Here is a 13,916-nt window from a genome sequence, read left to right as displayed (position 1 = left end):
CAATAATCATGTGAACCATAGACACCCTCATAGAATACCAAAACTCCCCCTAGGAGGCAGTACAACCTTGCAAGACTACTGGCTTGAAGTATTTCCTACAGGGCTTCCCCCATGAACACAAGAGTTGATTCTAGGTCTAAAACCAAAGGACAGTACTAGAAGGGAGCATAAAGCTCCTCTAATTGGCCCTCTAGTTTTACCCACGTGAGATAAGTAACTTGCCTTTGAATATTCAGTGACCACTTAATCTAGGATAAAAAATTCAAAAAAAAAAATGGCATCCTTTTCCATGGTTTTTATTTCTTGTTGAAATTAGAAAGACACCCTTGAATGTGTCTCTTACACATGAGATAGTTGGTGAGGGTGGTGGGGAGGGAGTAGAATGATTGACAACATTTTCCAGTTTTTTTCCAGGATACTGGAGTTGAAATCATTCATTCCTCATCACTGAGTTTCCCTGAATACACTCTATAAATGTGTGCTCAGTCGTGTCTGACTCTGCGACCCTGTGGACTGTAGCCCACCAAGCTCCTCTGTCCATGGGATTCTCCAGGCTAGAATACTAGAGTGGGTTTCCATGCCCTCCCGCAGGGGATCTTCTTGACCCAGGGATAGAATCCACATCTCTTGCATTGGCAGGTGGGTTCTTTACCACTGAGCCACCAGTGAAGCCCTCTAGCACCCACAAAAAGCTTGGATTCCTGCATGCAAATAAATCAGAAGCTTTCAAAAATAAAATCCTTTACAACATGTTTCAAAATGACAGTGTGTCCCAAAAAATGATTTCTGCGAGCAGAAACTATCCCACGTGATTAGTGGCTAATTCATTTTCCCACTGTTCTCCCCAAACCCCAGTCATCAAGACCCAAGCATGTTTGGGGTAAATAAGTACCTAAGATTCCATATGCTCCTACACCATGCACAGCACAGGGCCATTCCTCTGACCCAAGAGAGCAAGGGATGGGCAGGTCCCTTCACAAGACCTAAGGAAGACTTGACTCTTTGCTAATCACCCTTGGCCAGTGACTTGAGTGTTTTCTTACTTAATTTGGCAGATCAAATATTAAGGAGAAAAATATTGGCTCTCCAAGTTAAATCTGCAATCAAACGGATGCCCATTTCAAAAGTGCCACTTGGAAAAATCCTATTTATAAGCCTTGTACATTATCAGGTGGTAAAGAAGGATGAAGAAAAGAAGCTCACAGAGTATAAGAATTACTTGATAAAGTTGTGCATCCTGCACTAAAGAGAATAAATCATTTACCTCCCAAATCCTTACACTGCACTTAAAGAGACACCTACTTAACGTGCAAGCTCAAGTCCCCTCAAGATGAGAACACATAAGTTATACCAGTTCCCCCAGCAACCAAGAAAATATCATCAGGCCCTCACACTCTATACTTTCCTCCTAGAGTTCCTCAGGCTTTCCTTCCGAGACCACTTCCTCTTAATTTTAGACTCACTCTAACAATTTAAACATTAGGTGTTAGAAGCAGCAATTTAGAAAAAGAGGAGGTCAGACCACTCCAGGTAAGCCCCGCAACAGTAACAAGAAGAAATGACTGACAGTCTGACCTCCAAGGAGATGGAAAACTATTTTACAAAGTGGAGGGAAGAGGGCTGACACAGAAACTCAAAATAATAACAGCTTAGGCCATTCAAGGTAGGGATGAACAGCTTTGCTGGCCTTGAGAGCATCTCCATAATACAGAACAATATAGTAACTAATGTGAAAGGAAACGATGCTTAATACATTTTGTAACAGAATTCCATATAACAATAGAATCCTATTGTTGAAAGAGTAGGAAGATTCTAAAGAGAGCATCCCAGCCTAATTCCTTTACCTTACAAAGAAGGAAACACATAGAGCGGTGCACAGGTTCGAGGCAGAGTTGAGACAAGAGGGCAACCCAGCTGTCCAGGGCTCCTTCCATATGGAGGCGCCGGCACTGAGGCCACCCAGGGGAAGTAAGAAAGGGCGCGTCGCATGTAGTCATGCATTGTGTCACTGCTTCTGATGTCTCTGCTTTTGTATCCGTGCATTGATTTTACTCTCTTCCAAAGGAGAAGAAACTTGCTCTCTTCAGTCACAAAAGAATGAATGATTTTTCCCTGATTTGTGATGAGAACCGCCAGGCTGGCCCTGAACAAAATTGGAACTGAAAGTAATGCTAACTTTGTGTTCCCCTCTACCTCTGTCTCCCATTCCTGGTGTGTCTCCTCCAAGCTGTTACTCCGTCCTCCCTCTCAGTATCCCACCCACTGGCCCCAAATCTAGACTTTCTAGTACCATGTAGAATATTCTCCCAACTTCCAGAAGTTTGATATACTCCCAGCCTCTTTCTAATTTAATTTCTAATTCTATAAAACAAAAAATATACCAGTGTTTCTCAGAGGCAATATACCAGTGTTTCTCAAATATAAGTGGCAAGCTTATTAAAATGCATATTCCTGGTCCCCATCTCCTGAAATCACAACTCAATAGATGACTCTGATCGCTTTTTGGCCTTCTGGCTAAGATCAAGTGCAATAGATGACTCTGGTAGAAGTGTCCCATTAGACCCACTTTGGAAAGCATGTGACTTCTGCCTGCCTCTCCAGCCTCGTCTCCTCGCAGTCCTCCAGTGGTGGAAACCCAAAACTTCATACAGCCTCTCCCCACCATGCCTTTGCCTCACAGTCCTCCTTCTGAGTCCAATTAATTCCTCCATATACCTCAGAACCAGCTGATGCACACGTCTCATCTCTGCTCTCTGTGTTCCTGTACGTCTCTGCATTACTGAGCTCATACAGCCTACAAAGTGTGGGGATTTACTGGCATAGCTCCACTTGATGGCTAGGCCCTGCCTCATTTGTCTTTTTTCTATTCCCAGCATTTGGCATCTTGCCAAGCACATAGGAGATACTCTAAAGGTGTTCATTAGATTATCTGCTGCATGTGCCTAGTTATTTATTTACATTTGCATTTTTAATTAACCTCCCATCCCATATAGTACAGGATTTTCAAAGACTGCTCCAGGTATCACCCTTAAATGAGGAACACATTTGGTAACAAATAAAAATGAAAAGAGAAGAATGCTAACATAATCTAACCTTGGTGACATCAGTTGTATGGTCATAATGAATTAGACCCAAGTTCACTCAGGATATCTGACACTTATGGAACAACAACAGAGATACATACAATAAATGGGAGTTTTTCTAATAAAGAAGATCAGTTTCTAATCATTCCTTAGAATTAGGTCTGGCATTCAGGTTTATTTAGACTTTTTACAGAAGTAAAGTTGGAAGACATCAGAACTGGCTTTGAATTGATTCATTTACATAAAACTTTGCGTGCTTGTTCTAAGACCCCAGAGATGTCCAGGATTATCTTCCCAGATGGTTAGCCACCAAAAGGTTAGCTCGTCTCCTGAAATCCATCTTTCATGTGTGTGTCCCATGCAGGTGTCTGCTATGCAGAGTTTGGAGTCCGCGTCCCGAAGACCACAGGGTCAGCCTACACCTACAGCTACGTCACTGTCGGGGAGTTTGTGGCATTTTTCATCGGCTGGAACCTGATCCTGGAGTACTTGATTGGCACTGCGGCCGGTGCCAGCGCTCTGAGCAGCATGTTTGACTCACTGGCCAACCACACCATCAGCCGGTGGATGGTGGACAGCGTGGGGACCCTCAACGGCCTGGGTGAGCCTGCCATAGCCTCTAACTCCGACATGCAAATTCACTAAGCCAAATAAAGCGGCTCCTCTTTCAGGATGCCTTTTGGCAACAAGTACCTAGGGCCTTAATATGTCTTTTTTTTGCCAAGTGATGGATGAATGAATCTGTCCTAAAGGAAACTATTCTAATTTCCATAAAAGTTTTATATGAAAAAATGTTCATCACAGCCTTGTTTATAATAACAAAAAATTAGAAACTGTTTAAGTATTCTACATTGGAGCAACTGATTAAGTAAACTATGGCCGTGTATAACATAGCTAGCAATTAAAAGGATGACCAGGAAGTCTGTTGAAGAGCGTGGAATGTTTTTAATGTAATGCTGTATGACAAAGGACACAAATTGTATATGCGTCACGTTAATAACTATATAAAAATACGAGTAATTTGGAAAAAGAACTATGAGGAACTTCTCTGATGGGTTCTTTAAAAGATTTTTTAAAATTTATCCTAAACCAGCATGCATTAATTTTTAAATAAGAGAATATATTTAAAAGAAACAAAATGAATGGGTATAACAAAATGAGTGAATACTAAATAACCAGAAGATCATGTAACAAATACCTTGAGACTTCAGGTTCTGAGCCCCACCTTCCATTCAGTTATCTGACTGTCCCTTCACAATCAAGGGAAGCTAAACTGTAGTGGAGGAGACTTTGGAAGTCTTGCTCCAAAACATCCAGGGACTAATTCAGTGGCTGCATACAAGTCATTGGTGCCCCTGTCTCAGAAGAGCTGACCAAAATGCTGAGCACCTAGATATGATGAGAAAATTTTAAAATATGAAGACAACACCTTCTCAGGATACCGATTTCATAGAATTTTAGGTCCGAAAGCGTCCTCCAAAATCAGGTAGCCCAAATTTTTTACTTTACAGATGAGGTTCAGAGAAAGGAGACATTTGCCCACGACCACACAGCTGGTTACAGGTCAGAGTTGAGCTGAAATCCAGGAGCCTGACTGCTGAAGCAGTGCCACTTTCCCTCTATAGAGGGCAGGAGTCCACTGGCCAACAGACAAGACCAAACAGGCGGAGAGAGTTCCCCAGCCATCTTCTTTGCAATCACACAAATGGAAAGAACACCCTTCTTCCAATAATTGTCAAAGACACACATTTTTAAATTTGCTAATAAAGAGATTGCTGGAATGAAATAGAATACTCATGGGCTATAAAGTAAACAACAATGAAGATAAAATAGTTCAAATAACACGTTAGATCCGTGTATACACTTGAATGTCCTTGGATAGCCCTGACTTCAGATGTCCCATGCCTTGGCTCCAGAGGAACTACTGTAGTTGTTATATTATGAATCCCCATTTTTGGTCCAGGATATCAGGTCATCTCACCTACATACCAAAACCTTCCCATTTGCAACTAGACACCTGTGGACCACACACACACCCCCGATTCCTTCTCCTTCTATGACACACTGTCCACCCTTCTCTGAGTGCAGATGCACTGGGTGGGCCTGGACAATATTATTAATTCACATCTTATCCTCTAGGGAAAGGAGAACAGTCTTACCCGGACCTTCTGGCTTTGGTGATCGCAATCATCGTCACCATCATCGTTGCGCTGGGGGTGAAGAATTCTGTGGGCTTCAACAATGTACTCAATGTGCTGAACCTGGCCGTGTGGGTGTTCATCATGATTGCAGGCTTCTTCTTCATCAATGGGAAATACTGGGCTGAGGGCCAGTTCTTGCCCTATGGCTGGTCAGGGGTAAGTTCATTCCTAAATCCCTGTGGGTGTACCTGCTGCATGCTCTGCCTACTACCCTATGACCAGTTTGAGACATGAGTTAAAAGAAATGCTGCTTATCCCATAATCTTCATGGCACTCTCTTCATCACCTTTTATCTGAATTTCATCAGAATGTTCTGAAGAAATAGTTCTTTTTTTCTTTAGCTGTTTCACAAACATTTCTTGAGCTCCTATGTTATATGGAAAATGATAATAGATTTGAAGTTTTGATCACTTGCAATTATGCCTAATTCTGCATATAATATCTCATTTAATCTTCCTGCAGTGCAGGAGACTGGGATTCTATCCCTGGGTCAGGAAGATTCCCTGGAGAAGGAAATGGTTACCCACTCCAGTATTCTTTCCTGGAGAATTCCACGGACAGAGGAGCCTGGCAACACTCCATGGGGTCACAAAGTGTCAGACATGACTAAGGGAGACTAACATTCACTCAATAACCTTGCAAGGAGGATATTTACATTCTAGTCTTACCGATGAAAAAACAACACTCAAAGAGGTCAAATGACTTGCTACTAAGCACATAGTATAAGTGCCCAAGTTAGGAGCCAAAGACAGGACGGTCTGATTCCAAAGCCTGCACATGATCAGCTCAGTCGTATAGAATCTCTCTATAGGACTGTTCAGTTCAGACAGTTGGTAAATAGACAAGCAGTAAAAAGAGGCCCGAACAGTGGGCAGGCAAGGAAGGGGTGAGCATTGCTTCAGTATGGAACTAAGAAAGGAACAGTTCTCAAATCTAAGCTCAATGTTTGATCCAAGGCGGAGAGTCCTGCTGGGGTCTGAGAGCAGAGAAGCCCACTGGTGTGGTCTGGGGGATTGACAAAAGAGTGGGCTGGACCAAAACATCTTCAGATCTCATCCCAGTGATCTGACGGTGTGGTTTATGCTAAAGAAAGGTGGAAAGGTCCAAGCAGCAAATTCTTTATACTGACAAGTGCTAGTTCTAAGTCACACCTGAATTCTTCCTCTATATGACTAAAAATGCCACCTTTACAGATTTACTGGTAAAATTCGCTTGCCCAATCTTCTTTTTTTCAAACTGTAGAACAGAAATCAGAGAAGTTCGAGCTAGAAGGGATCTTAGAGGCCCCCTGGTCCCACCCCCTCACATAACAGATAAAGAAACTGAGGCCAGAAGACAAACCCACTCAGCATCAGGGACAGAAGGCAGGATTCCACCAGATTTGCTTGTGTAGTCTTTGCTTACACTGGCTTTCCAGGGACCAGAAATTGCTCTTGGAGAACACTCAAAATAACTTCTGTGTATTCTAAACCATGCCACGCTGTTCAGTGAAGAGAAATAAGCAAGGAAACAATTTAAGCCAATGTTTCTAGTCTTCTGCTTATCAGTAAGAATTCTGCAGAACCACAGAGTTCATCCCTCCTCCTTGAGGTGAATAAATCCTCAAACTGGTTAATACCAGAAGAAGAGACAAAGAAACACTGTTGACCCCATTCTGGATCCCCAAGTCTATATTTTCTCATGATACAAATTGTTCCCTTCCTATCATATAAGAAAACAACAAATGATAATAGTGACAAATAAAGAATGTTTTCCCAGAACTCAACTGCATTTTCATCATAGCACATGAAAATGTTCTCACTGTTTTCTTAACAATGTAAGAAATTAGTGGGTCAGGGACTTACTGTAAGGCTTTGGCCAACAATTAACTTCTCTGCTTTCCAATTTTCTCAGGTATCAGGTGGTAAAACTAATTGCACCAAATGTTTGCAAAAAGATGATAAAACCTTAGACATTTTTAAGTCCACATTGTATAATTAGTAACAATGATCATGATGGAGGAAGGAGCTAGAATTTACCCACTACCTTCTGGGTGCCCAGCACATGCTCTATGAATATTATCTCACTCTTATAACAAAACTCTGAAGCAGGTGCCGCTATCCCCAACTTACAGATGGAGAACTCAAGGTTCAGAGAAGCTGGGTAACTTGCCGGAAGTCACTTAGCTAGTCAATGCCAGGACTGAAATCCCCTCCCAGCTGTATGGCTCCAAAGCCCCTTCCACTACATCGAGTACCTTGTGTATGATGACCCCTGCCTTCTGAGTCTTCTTAACACTTCCTTTAAACTTCACAAAGACTGGAAGTCTTGGAGCTGGGAGGAGCATTAAAATGGGAGCATAGTTAAGCCTGGGGCTTCCCAGGTGGTGCTGATGGTAAAGAACCCTCCTGCCAGTGCAGGAGACATAAGAGACACGGGTTCGATCCCTGGGTCAGGAAGAACCCCTGGAGAGGGGCATGTAACCCACTCCAGTATTCTTGTCTGGACAATCCCATGGACAGAGGAACCTGGCAGGCTACAGTCTGTGGGGTCACAAAGAGTCAGACCTGACTGAGCAACTGAGCACAAGAAAAGTTAAGATCACAGGTCTAGACGATAGTAGAGTGAAACTCAACTCCAGTCCTGGAGGAGTCAAAGTCCTTATTCACTCCACTGCTCCCAGGACCTCACGCATGGGACCAACTGTCTTTTTTTTGCACCTTTGGCCACTGACCTCACTCCAACCCAAACCTACTACCTGGAGTAGGCTGGTCGTTGGTCACCAAAAAAAACCTGGCTGGGATTTTGGATTTTTCGCTGTGAGTCCTCTTTCCCTGCAGGAAATTCAAATCTGTGTCCTAGTGGCTGTGCCTATAAACATCATCTGAGCACAAAGGACAGCCCAGCGTGAAGATGGTGCTGACTCATCCTCTCTGCCTGGCCTTGGATTTCTGCATTGTACATCTCCTCCCCAGCCCACTGCCTGGACCTGTTCTTTCTTGACTTTGGTTTTAGGTCACTTTTCCAGTCCAGCAAGGGCACTCTGAATATACATGGTATTTTTTGAGATCTGACACCTTCTCATGAGCATGTCATCCACCAAGTGAATAAACACACTCCCTACTCTGTTCTCTAACAACTGTCAGCAAAATCAAGTTGCCTACTTGCCAACTGCATGAACTTCCTCACTCCTTAGGGAAAATCTGACCCCCACCCCTGACCAAAAAAAAAAAAAATCTGATGAAATTTGTTAGTCACTCAGGCATATCCAATTCATTGCAACCCCATGGACTGTAGCCTGCCATGCTCCTCTGTCCAGGCAAGTTTATTGGAATGGGTTGCCATTTCCTTCTCCAGGGGATCTTCCCAACCCAGGGACTGAACCTGAGTCTCCTGCACAGCAGGCAGATTCTTTACCATCTGAGCCACAAGGGAAACCCACCTCTGACAAGGGGACTTACAAGTTCAGAGTACCAACCCCCTTTCTTCTTCAATACCGATAGGTAAGATGGGATGAAGGACACCATTGTGGAGGGAATGGTTTATACAGATACTGTTACATGACTTAAAACACAACTCTCAAGGACTTCTAAAGGGTTAATGAGCAATCCATCCTCTGACCACGGACCCCTCAGAAGCCTAGTCTTTCCCTGTTCCAAACACTTCCTTCCAAAGAAAATAGCATAAGGAATGGTTTACTCACTTACGGGTTCTGGGTCAAATGCTTCTTTGGTCTTGAAGAGCTTAAGAACAACAAACATTTTTTCCCTATATCAAGTAACTGCTGGCCCTCGGCTGAACCCCGACTTCCATCTGCAATTCCTCAGCCCCTGAACATTGTTGGATGCGTATTCACTGTATGTTATTTGTTCTCGATGCTATCTTATGGTTTCTCTTTAACCAAATAAAACATTCTACCAGTACAAATAGCTCCCAAGAAAATGGTTCAGAGCAAGTATTTGTGGGGAATGCTGACAGTCTCCAAAAAGAGGAAAAGATGTTTTCCATGTCTCCACATTTGAATCCACTTACTCGAACCTATTAGCACATTCCACTGTCGCTGTGGACAAGCTACTAACAGATCTGGAGCAAGAGGGTGGTAGGGAATGCTGCTAAAGTTGGAGTTTTGTCTTGTTACCTTGAGAGTGAATTACACAAATGTGCCTAATTATCTCGTGGGCATATCTAAGGTAGAATATGGAGAGCCGCCTCATGCTAACACCTCTCAAATATCAGCAAGGCACAGGGATCCCAGCTTTTAGGGATCTCTGAAGTTGAATAGCAGGCCAGCAATGACATTCTTTTGTCAACTAATTAAGCAACAGTCCTCCAGCAACTGAAGCAGGTACTGCTGCCCCACAAAGCTCTGTAGAGGGAAAGACTGACCTGCATCGTCTGGCTGACCAGCTTTACCAGGCTGACCTTGAAAAATAATTTCCAGTGACGTCATCAAATTAAAAAGTCAATACTGGTTTTTATTTAAGTTAGGAGAAAGTACTGATGAAGGCAGAAACATGTACACACACACACACACATACACGCTTCACCCACTAATTTAATTCACAGATGCTCACCCCTGGGTACTAAACACATTCTTTCAAGCATGGAAGTGTATCCTAATTGTAAATACCAGAGGCTCGATCTGAAATCTGGGTAGAGTGAAGTAGAAAGCAGTTTTAGTGGTTTGGGGTAGAGACACATCCATACAGTTTCATTTCATGGCTTTGTTGTATTTACCAACCAGGGATTATTTGCTTGAAGGACACACACACACACACACACAAACTCATTCAAATTAACTCCTGTAAAAAGGTGACCGTATTTGTTAACTGTATTATCTTTTCTTAAATAATCTGTTTATTTAATCTATATCTTCCAGGCCAGAGTCTGTTTGATCCTGGCAGGTGTGCTGGTTTTCCTCCATTTGCCCACACTCCCCCAGATCACCCCTCTACTCCTCCTGCTCTGGTCTGTGCTCCAGAAGACCCCCTGCTGGTGGCTTCCTGTTAGGTTTAGCCAATGGGAGATATCAATCAGGAGATCAGAAGGGGAGAAGAGAACAGGCCAGGGTATTTCTTCCTCACTTCCTCTCAGCTTTGACCCCTAGAGTCCCTTCATGGAAATCATTCCATTTGAACCATCTGAGTTAAATTTCATGGCCTTTCCATCACAGTAGAACCTCCAGATGGCCTACTTTTGATCTGTTTAGTCTTTCTTCAATCATAGTGATAGTGATTTATAGTGAAGTTGCTCAGTCATGTCCGACTCTTTGCAACCCCATGGACAATAGCCTACCAGGTTCTGCCGTCCATGGGATTCTCCAGGCAAGAATACTGCAGTGGGCTGCCATTTCCTTCTCCAGGGGATCTTCCCAACCCAGGGATAGAACCTGGGTCTCCTGCATAGCAGACAGATGCTTAACTGCTTTCTAATTCTACATATGCAAATTGGGGCTAACAGACATTCTCTTTGCAAACTTATTCTCTCTCTTCCCAACTAACCTAGTTCCCATAGTTAATTTTCTGGTATCTAATCATTATCAGTAATTGCCATTCATGCTTTCACTCATTTGGGAAATAGCATCTGTGTTTTACAAATAATGTTCAGTTCAGTTGCTCAGTTGTGTCTGACTCAGTGACCCCACAGACTGCAGCACACCAGGCTTCCCTGTCCATACCAACTCCCGGAGCTTGCTCAAACTCATGTCCATCAAGTTGGTGATGCCATCCAACCATTTCATCCTCTGTTCATCCCCTTCTTCTCCTGCCTTCAATCTTTCCCAGCATCGGGGTCTTTTCCAGTGAGTCAGTTCTTCACATCAGGTGAACTAAGTATTGGAGCTTCATCTTCAGCATCAGTCCTTCCAGTGAATATTCAAGACTGCTTTCCTTTAGGATTGACTGGTTTGATTTCCTTGCTGTCCAAGGGACTCTCAAGAGTCATCTCCAACACCACAGTTCAAAAGCATCAATTCTTCAGCACTCAGCTTTCTTTATAGTCCAACTCTCACATACATACATGACTACTGGAAAAACCATAGCTTTGACTATATGGGCCTTTGTTGGTAAAATGATGTCTCTGCTTTGTACAGATGTAGGTCTTTGCTAATCTTGATCAATTTGTCATCACAGTAGCACTTCAGGTCTTGCAGTGTCCTCTAGGGTCCTAACCCCAGGAGGTCATGCTCAGAGTACTTTTTGCACATGACTGTATCCACATCACGAAGCACAGTTCCTGCTTCATGGGAGCAGTCAATAAAATATGTATCAAGTTCTAAAAGAAAAATAAGGAGGAAGAAGAGGAGGAATTTGTTTATGTTCTTGGTTTTATCTGTTCTAGAAAAACTTACAATAGTAATAAAAATACTACTGATAAGAGCAATATTTATTAAGCACCTACCCAGGTAGTGCTAGTGGTAAAGAATCCTCCTGCCAAAGCAGGAAATACAAAAGACTCGGGTTTGATCCCTGGGTTGGGAAGATCCCCTGGAGAAGGAAATGGCAACCCACTCCAGTATTCTTGCCTGGAGAATCTCATGGACAGAGGGGCCTGGCAGGCTACAGTCCATGGGGCCACACAGAGAGTCAGACGTGACTGAGTAACTGAGCATATATTCTACAACCGTGATGGACTATCTCATTTAATCCTTGTAACAATCCAATGAGTTAAATACTATTTTTATTTCCATTTAGGTGATAAAGAAAATGAAGCCCCATGGGCTTAGGAACTGCACTCCTAACCAAGTCCTATCCCACTCATACGCATGGCTCTGAGATTCCCCCTGGAGCCTACAGTGCACCTCTCCTCCAACAACTACATGATTCATACTTCAAAATTGGAAGGTGTTGCTCCAAGATACCTGTATCTTGGAGGCATCTCCCACTGAGCCTTCTCTTTCAGTTAGCCCTCCCTGTGTCCTCAGTTAATCTTCTTATGGCATGGTTTAGACCTCTCACCTTATTTTTTTTTGATAAATTAATTTATTTATTTTAATTGGAGGCTAATTATTTTACAATATTGTAGTGGTTTTTGCCATACATTGACATGAATTGGCCATGGGTGTATGTGTGTCCCCCATCCTGAAACCCCCTCCCACTCCCTCCCCATCCCATCCCTCAGTGTTGTCCCAGTGCACCGGCCCTGAGTGCCCTGTCTCATGCATCAAACCTGGACTGGCGATCTATTTCACATATGGTAATATACATGTTGCATTGCTAGTCTCTCAAATCATCCCACCCTTGCCTTCTCTCACAGAATCCAAAAGTCTGTTCTTTACCTCTGTGTCTCTTTTGCTGTCTTACATATAGGGTCATCATTACCATCTTTCTAAATTCCATCTGTATGCGTTATTATACTGTATCGGTGTTTTTCTTTCTGACTTACTTCACTTTGTATAATAGGCTCCAGTTTCATCCACCTCATTAGAACTGATTCAAATGCATTCTTCTTAATAGCTGAGTAATATTCTATTGTGTATATGTACACAATAGCTTTCTTATCCATTCATCTAGGTTGGACATCTAGGTTGCTTCCAAGTCCTAGCTATTGTAAACGGTGCTGTGATGAACATAGGGGTACACGTGTCTCTTACGTTTTTCCAGGGTAGCTTGGCCCTGAATTCTTACTTAGGACCTTCCCACCCTCCTGTATCTAAGACCATCCAGCACTGATCACTCCAAGTGGATATGGCACTGTAGCCCTGGGACGTCCTAAGTGGGATTGATTGCATCATCAGACTAATTGTCATAAAATCATGTATGATTTATAAGAAGGGTGTGTGTGTGTGTGTGTGTGTGTGTGTGTGTGTGTGTGCATGTGTATGGGAAGAAAGATGTTAAAGGAAGAGAAAGCAAGACCTGTTTTTCTGGAAGCTGTCTTAAATCAAGGCCTTTCTGGATTGGGGCAGCTTGGTGAGCCTGAAATTCCAGCATCCATCCATCCTTGAACACCAGAAACATTTTTTAGACAAGTGAAAACAAGTATCTTTCCAAACCTGTGAACCTCCGTGTACCATGAGGTGAGATCTCCTTGTCTGGAGGCAAGACACTTTCCACACCCGGAAATGCAGGACTGCTGGAGTGAAAGTGGGAGTTATCTCCTCTCCCAGATAGTAGCCCCCTGGTGACAACGGCTTGTATGGAAGTTCTTTCTACTAGAATAAATCAGGAGTTCTTAGATTTGTGTGTGTGCAGTAGACTCCTTGGCAGTCTGGTGAAGCAGATGAACTCCTTTGGGATTGTATTTATATTGTATATAAACTGTGTTTATAAATGAATAACCTAATTACATAGAAGTTCGAAAGAAACCAATTACAGTTAACCTATGAACAACAGCAGTTTGAATCAGACTGTTACACTTTTTTTTTTTTTCAAAAGTAAATACTATGGTACTACATCAGTGAGTGGTTAGCTGAATCTGTGGACATGGAACCACAGATATGGAGGAATCAAGTACACAAGGAACCATGGACACAGAGGGCCAGTATAAGTTATACTTGAATTTTCAACTGTGCTGGGGTCAGCATCCCTAACCCCCAAGTTGTTCAAGGGTCAACTGTAAATTCAGTTACAAAAATATTTTTAGATTGTGATATAACCATGGGCTTCTTTACTAGTGTTTTAAATATTAATATCTATGTCTAATAACTAACATA

The 13,916-nt window shown here is 42.8% G+C and overlaps 1 protein-coding gene across 1 annotated transcript in view; it reads left to right on the top strand.

Annotated features, from left to right (window-relative positions):
* The window catches only part of SLC7A14 (solute carrier family 7 member 14), a 53,327-nt gene that overhangs the window by 16,932 nt on the left and 22,479 nt on the right, over positions 1-13,916 (top strand). Inside the window, exons 2-3 of the mRNA XM_040249029.1 lie at positions 3,448-3,684; positions 5,223-5,440. Coding sequence (XP_040104963.1) covers positions 3,448-3,684; positions 5,223-5,440 — 455 coding nt within the window. The remainder of the gene's footprint in view (positions 1-3,447; positions 3,685-5,222; positions 5,441-13,916) is intronic.

Source organism: Oryx dammah, unplaced genomic scaffold (assembly GCF_014754425.2).
Source record: "Oryx dammah isolate SB20612 unplaced genomic scaffold, SCBI_Odam_1.1 HiC_scaffold_2, whole genome shotgun sequence".
Lineage (NCBI taxonomy): Eukaryota > Metazoa > Chordata > Mammalia > Artiodactyla > Bovidae > Oryx > Oryx dammah.
The sequence above is the reverse complement of the archived record's forward strand: the minus strand, read 5'-3'. Positions and strand labels throughout refer to the sequence as shown.